A 7,393-nucleotide genomic window follows, 5' to 3' on the forward strand; every position below is an offset into this window, starting at 1 on the left:
CATATATATATCATATCACATTGGTTCTGTTTCTCAGGAGAACCCTGAGCGATACGCCTACTAATTCTGAAATGCTGGGGGAGGGAGGATGGTGATCCATGGTTCAGCAACCACCCCCGCCTCCCGAATTAATTCTAACACATGCTTAAGTTCAAAACTACTCTTCTAGCCCCTCTGGCCTTGAGATGCTAAGGTTTTCTCTCTCTTAGGATCTTTGCATCCATTAGCAGTTCTGGTTTCTGGACTGTTCTTCTATGGGCCTTTGTATGGCAAACCCTCTTTAATACTCTATGGTTTCTTAACTCTCTCAGGCACAATATACCTGGCCAATATGCTTATTGAACATCAAGGGCATCAGGTGAGCATCCCTGTCTCAGGGAATCTTCCAAACCTCCTCAAATCTCCATGTGCTTTCTCCCATAATCTTGTCTTGTCCCTTTGAAACCAGTTTCCATTTGCCACAGTCTGAAAGGACCTGAGGGTGCATTTGTTTACTTGTTTCTTAACTGTTTCCTGCTACGTGAATGGAAGCCCCCATGACAGGACACCTACCTTGTCCTTTGTACATTTGCAAACTCTGATCCCCAGAAAAGTGTCTGACCTCTACAGATGGTCCCTGACTTACGAAGGTTCGACTTAAGACATTTCAACTTGGAAATGGTGGGAAATTCAAGTGCCCTTGGTAGACACCATCCTGCACACTGTGAATTTTTATCTTTTCCTGGGAGAGGGATATGCAGTATGGGACTCTCTTGTGAGGCTGGGCTGTGGCACTGAGTGGCAGCTCCCAGTCACAAAGGGAGACAACTGTTTGTCTGTAGAGCACTATGCTGCCAAGAGGTGATGTTCAGTAGGTTAGGTCTCTTAAATGCATTTTTTTTTATTTATAGCATTTTAAAAGTATGATGGGATTATTGGGAAAGAACCCCATCATAAATCAAGGAGCATCTGCAGTAGATAATCCATCTCAATTTGTTGAGCAAATGGATGACTAATTTCCTGGTAAAAAAAAAAGGGCTGATGTATGAAGTCACTTAATCAAGACTAGGTTCTTGTGAATAGCTAAAGCCTCACCCTGAAAGTCTCAAACCAACTCTGATGATTTTCTTATTACTGCACTAAGAACAAAATGACTTCATTTTCTACTTTCCTGGTTAGCGAAAGTAGCTGCGTCTCTAAGGAACCTGAGAATCTTGGAGTTCAAAGGGGTTTAGCAGTTAACTGGTTCAATCCTTATCATACATGTATTTCCTCACTGTCCTGAGATAGGTGGTTGCTATCTGTTACTTGAGTATTCCTGGAAATTGGGGAGTGACTTACCATGCTGGGGGAGTCAGTTTTATTTAAACAGCACAAGCTGTTTGAAATTATCTCCCTGTCATGATCTTTGCTCTTCCTTGTGGGGCTACAGAAAATGCATCTTCTGAAAAATGGAACTTATCATGTCCTGGCCACAGAGCCACACAGCCATTGTTCTCTTGCTTCTTTCTCCCTTGTCAATGAAAAAAGCAGGCATTTCGGAGTCAGAAGACCTGGATCCAAACCCTCTTTCACCTATTAATCTTGGAAAATCGCCTTCACCCTCTCTGTTTTTTTTTCCTATGTTACTGTCTGCCATTTAACATGCTCTATTGACGACGACAACAACAACAACAACAACTACCACTACTACTACTATAGAGTTTTAAGTCTCCAAAACATTTTGGCTAATTTTTGAGGGCTCAATTCCCTGAGTTAGTATCCTTCTTACAAATGTGTCATTTGTTCCCGAGTGCACTACTGATTACACCTAAGTGGAGAGATGTTGTTATCAACTTATTCAATCTTTATTTCTTTTAACGCCACCTAAATCAAATTAGCTTTTTTGGAAGCTGTTATACATCATAGACTCATAACAGCTGGAAAATTCCATATATTTTTTTCACATATCCTTGCCAAACTATCCTAGAGTTGGCTACATAACATATTATTTCCAGTATTTTTAAATTTTTAACTTATATTTCTTTTAAGTGAGAGTACATCTGTGCTTCACATGGATGGATGTCTTAGATTTAAATAATACTCCACAATTTCTCAGCAATTTTACCTCCGCAATCACATTTTAAAAAACCTGCAACCATATATGTATGTACATTTGTATTAAACACATAAATAATATTCACATGTACAACGTATCTATAAAGTTGTTTGATACTTAAGATTAAACCAGGGCCTCTTGAATGCTGAGAATGCATTCTCCTGCTGAGCTACGCCTCCAGCTGCAATCACATTTGAGGCCTCAGAATAAGCCCAGAAACTATGCATTATCCTCATTATTTCGATAGGGCAAAGGCGGTTGGAGGCTGTGACTCACTCCCTGTCCCCCAACTAGTAAGATGCACCATCACTGGGATCTGGACTCTTACATCAACAGTCCAGCCTTCTTTTGAGGAAAGAAACCAGAAAATGATCTTATAGTTGGGTGGGGGATAATCAGGAAAAGCTTTCTGGAGAAAGTGCACGTTGACTGGGGTCTCATTAAGAGGAGACAAGTGAGGGATCAGAAAATGGGAAAAGGTGGGTGGAGGTGAGGGGGGACATATATGCAAGGAAGGTCTCCCTGAAGAATAATTTCTTGGATGAGTTGGGCTCCTGAGCTATGACAGCCGTTCCGGACTTAGTCATGCTCTGAAGCTCACCTGCTGGGCCCCACCCCCAGAGCTTCTCTCAGTAGGGGTGACTGGCTCTCTCTGTTATTTTCAGATCTCCACCTGTAATTCTAATGTATGGCCTGAGTCAAAAAGGACGAGGCTGGAGGCTGAAGATTAATTCATTCAATTAGAGAGAACAGTTAGGGTTTTTAATTAATTAATTTATTTTTTAGTACTGTGGATTAAACCAAGGGGTGCTTAACCCCTGAGCCACATCTCCAGCCCTTTTTATTTAAAGATAGGGTCTCACTAAGTTGCTTAGGGCCTCGCTAAATTGTTGAGGCTGGCTTTGAACTTGCAATCCTCCTGCCTAAGCCTCCCGAGCTGCTGGAATTACAGGTGTGCATCACAGTGCCAGACCAGGGGGTCCTTATTGCAGAGAAATGAGTTATGCTGCTAGGTTTGGGAAGGGAGAGAAGGCACAAGGCAGGCAAAGGGATGGATAGAAAATGAATTCCTTGGAGGACAAATTTTCATGATAAGGAACAGCAGATTTCAGAGCAGGGGGCACCTGTTTGAAGCCCCTGTGAAAAACAGATATCTTTGAAACAAGACTCAGCCGCATCCTCTAAGCCATCCATCTAAACCGAATTCCATCAGTATCCTTACTTGCTTCACCCTCTTGACATATTCATCTTAAAAGTTTTCTGTGGTTTCTATAGCATCACCTCCCTCTAAGGCCTCTGGTTCTTCACTCTGCATTTAGCCCCCAGGGCTTGCGGATGTACTACAAAAACTTGTGAACACTCACTTCAGGGTTTTACGGCCTTTATTTTCAATCTGCCAGACCAGATTGCTTTTTCCTGTGCTAATCAGTGTCAATCTCAGGTGGATGGGCACCAAGCCACATCCTGGCCTGCGTGGGGTACCATGGAGAAGGAAGATGAGACCCAGGCCTCACACAGCCCCCAGTTTAAAGGGCGAGACAAGATAACATGTGAAACAAACGGAGCACATTTACAAAGCAAAAGCCAAACTGATACAATGAAACCCAGATCACTAGAGATCTAAGCCCCTGCTCCTCCCTTGGAGTTCCCTTGCTCAGAACCTTTTTGAGACTTTTGCTCTCAATTAGTATTTCTCTCCATTCTCTTTCCTATTGGCTTTTTTTTTTTTCCTAGCACCAACAACTAGACCAGTATCTAAATGTGGTTTCTAAGTTGTAGCAAGACTTCTTTAGGACTCAGCCTTCAAACACATCACCTCCAAACACCAACCACCTCACAAGGACAAACTTCATAGCTACTACCTTGCTTCGAGACCCCAGCCTGACAGTGCTTCTAGGTCTGTTTCTTCTTGTGCCACCGAGCTATGCTCCCTGGGGAGGGAAGATTTAGCCAGGCAGGGTTACCAAGCAGGTAAGAGAGGTTCTGACCAAGTGTCAGTTGTGGATTGGGTCTGGGGACTCCTGTCTCGGGGAGTCCCCTCTCTCCCAAACTGCCCAACTCCTGTGTAGCCCAGAATGCCCCCAGAAGGGAAATCACTAGTCAGTGGTGAAGTCCGAACTTGGCACTCCCTCTGTTTGGCTCACACCCCTGTCCCCATTCGTCACCTCTGTCCTCTCTTTGGCTCTGCCACCCAACAGGGAGGAGCCCTGATTTCGGAGCAGCCGCAGTCCGTCTCCAAAGGCCCTGCGCACCACCGAGGAGGAGAAGTAGAAAAGCAGAGGGTCCAGACTGGCATTGAGCGAGCTGAACACCACGGCCTCCACCCGCCACGGGGGGCTTTTCTTGGAGTAAAACCCCACCAGGTGAGACACATTGTAAGGGCCGAAGCACAGCAGGAAATTGAGGAGCGTGATGACAGCCAGCCCCACGGCTCGCCGCCGCCGCTGGGCGCTCACGTGGGGCTGGGTGAGCATGATCCACACAAAGCGCCAGTAGCAGAAGGTGGTGACGGCCATGGGGATGAAGAAGAGGACCAGGCACAGCTCCAGGCGCACGGGCAGCACCACGTCCAGCTGCTCTTTGGTGAAGTTCTCGTAGCAGGTCATTCCGTTTCTATTTCCCGCCTCCCCGGTGGAGTTCAAGTACTGAACCACGATCACGATGGTGCAGTGACCAAAGGACATGAACCAGGCGATCAGAGCCGCGATCACGCCGTACAGGGGCCGGCGGGAGAGCTTGTACTGCACGGGGAAGGCCACTCCCAGGTAGCGCTCGATGCTGATGCCCGCCAGGAGCCACGTGCTGCAGTAGATGCTGCTGTAGAAGCCGAAGCCCGTGAGGGCACAGACGATCTGAGGCAGGTACCAGTGGAAATCGGACGCAGCCTCAATGATCTTGAAGGGCAGCAGCAGCAGGAGCAGGAGGTCGGCCATCGTCAGGCTGAGCAGCAGGATGTGCACGGGCGCGGGATGCGGCTGGCGGACGCGCCCCACGAAGGCGCGCAGGGCCAGGAGGTTGGCGGGGAGACCCGTGAGAAAGATGACAATGTAGGCCACGAGGATCAAGGAGCTGTGCCAGCTGAGCGACATTCTGGAGAAGGATGGGAAAGGGCAGGGTCAGGAAGCTGGAGACCTGCAGCCCCTTCTCTGTCCTGGTTCACGATGTGGACATGGTCCCTGGCACTCTCCCTTCTCAGGCCCCAAGCTTTCTGCTGCCACCCCTGCTTGCTCACACCACCTGCCAGAACTGCCCAGAGCAATTATTGACTTTACCTTGGGCGGGATATTAAGCAGCAGTTATTACGTTTGCCATCCTGTGTCTCTGGGGGAGACCAACCCTTGGTTTCCCAAGGGAATTCCCCCTCCGCTTTCCCTCCCAGCCCCACAGATACAGGAAGTCACTGTCATCAATTTCCAACCTGACTGAAGGCTTTCCCTTCTCATACACCCGTGGGAGAGGGACGTGGGAGCCAGCAGAGAGCTGTAAGGTGTGTCTCAGAAGAAGGAAGATTCAAGAAGCCCGGCACTGTGAACCCCAGGCTGGGTCTCCCAAGCCCCAGGTGCCCAGCCCCACAGCCCAGTCCCCGACCTCCTTGTCCCCTCCTTTTGCAGAACACAGATTTTCCTCCACCTGTCCACCCCTGCAAGTCACTCTGGAACTCGGTTGAAAAGGGGAAGCTGAGGCCATGTACACAAGGGGCAACGTGGGAGGAGGGATGAGCCAGCACTCTGCATTGTGGCTTGTCCCCAGAAGACCTTAGAGACATATTCAGAAAAGCCCCCAGGTTCCTGAGCCTGGTGTTTTGACTGTTAAATAGAACCCCTCTTCTTAAGGGGGTGACTCAGTTTCTCAGTGTGGCAACCTTGCTGCCCACACTCAGGCTTGCCCCTGGGTCCTCTCTCCAAGCTTCTGGTCCGTGGCCCCTTTTCCCACTGCCAACTCCAGCCTCTGGGAATGGTGTGCCCCCATTGCAGCTTCTGACTGATTTCCTCCAGCCCTCCCCTCCCACGGCTTCCCCTCAGAGTCTGACCCCAGCATCTCATCCCAGAGCACACGTACAAAGGTGCCTTGCCTGGTCTTCGTTTCAGAGAGGTGGCTTCTTGGAGTTAGTCCCGAAGAAAAGTCTGGAAGCTCTTGGGAGAGAGGACTAGAGCTTTAGCCACTGCTGCTGCCCATTTCACACAGGAGAAAGTCGTGAGGGACCTGGCTGATGGAAAGCTTTTATACCAGCCCAGGTCATGTGACCAGAGAGGGGCAGGTCAGTCCTTGAGCACTGTTTCCTCTCAAAACCAAAGTCAAGGGCCCCGGCGACTCTGTTCTCTCCCTGGAGAGCCTTGTTCCGATTTCCAAACACAGATTTTTCTGTATCTACTTCCTGATTCCTGATTTTTTTGTTTTTGTTTAACCCCAGGCATTTTCCCACTTCCATGTCACAATCTCTGCTCCTTTCCAGGCAATTTCCTCGGTCAGTGCCTAAGAAGGTTGATTTCACTCCAAGGAAAGAGGCTCCCTGCTTCCTTCCACCCTTCCGTCCTCCACTGTTGGGTGGTCTCCCGCCCTTCACCCCAAGGGTCTTTTGCCTTCTTGGTTGAAACAGATTGACTCCTCCCAGCTCATGGCTTGCTGTGGTGGAAATAGCATGGGATTTAGTCATGCAGACGTGGGCTCAAATCCAAGTCCCTTCATTTGGGACTTTGGGGTAGATCAATTTTCTGAACTTTGGTTTCCTTTTTCCATCAAGTGAGCGCGGGAACCCTCAGAAATTCTGTGGGGACTCCAGGAGATGGCAGACACAGAGTGCTTAGCCCTTGGTAGATGTCTTAGACGGTTCCACCTCTCCAGCTTCATAGATGGTGAACCACTTGGTAAATAAAATATCTGGAGGCTCAGGGCACAGGTGTGCCATCACACAGGAATACAGGAGGCTGGAGTTCAAGTGCTCAAGTGCCTCTTCGCAGGAGAGCAGCGCTCCATGTATTCCCTCTCCCTTAGGAGAGGATCACCCTGAGGCTGGACCACCCTTGTCCTTTCTCTGTCCCCTTTCTCTCCAGTGTAACTCTAGGTTAGAAGCTCCTCAAAATCCTTTAGAAATATGCAGCTGGGGACACATGATAGTCATGTTTAGTCAGAATATCTTATCTTTTCTTTCTTTCTTTCTTTGATGTTGGGGATGGAACGCAGGGCTTCCCCCACATGCTAGGCAAGCAGTTTGCCACTGAGCCACATCCTCAGCCCCCGTGTTTCCCTTTAACCTAGGGGATGGGTTTCAGAATCCCCATTCTTTCCCTAGGACACACTTACTCCCTGTCCACTGCT

General features: G+C 48.5%; 1 protein-coding gene across 2 annotated transcripts; it reads right to left on the reverse strand.

Annotated features, from left to right (window-relative positions):
- Positions 1–3,441: 3,441 nt before the first annotated feature.
- Ffar2 (free fatty acid receptor 2) lies at positions 3,442–6,346 on the reverse strand. 2 transcript variants are annotated; one of them, XM_046448075.2, is made up of 2 exons: positions 6,150–6,346; positions 3,442–5,167 (listed from the first exon to the last, which is right to left on the reverse strand). In XM_046448075.2, exon 2 carries the CDS (start codon positions 5,164–5,166, stop codon positions 4,174–4,176), a length of 993 nt encoding a protein of 330 aa, XP_046304031.1. In that variant the 5' UTR covers position 5,167; positions 6,150–6,346; the 3' UTR covers positions 3,442–4,173. The 2 variants fall into 2 exon arrangements, with proteins under 2 accessions (XP_046304031.1, XP_046304030.1); XM_046448074.2 differs by having other exon boundaries at positions 6,137–6,344.
- Between the last annotated feature and the right edge of the window lie 1,047 nt (positions 6,347–7,393).

This window comes from Marmota monax, unplaced genomic scaffold, assembly GCF_021218885.2.
Source record: "Marmota monax isolate L192 unplaced genomic scaffold, Marmota_monax_Labrador192_F-V1.1 WCK01_AAM20220418_F8-fsc00101, whole genome shotgun sequence".
NCBI classification, from domain to species: Eukaryota; Metazoa; Chordata; class Mammalia; order Rodentia; family Sciuridae; genus Marmota; species Marmota monax.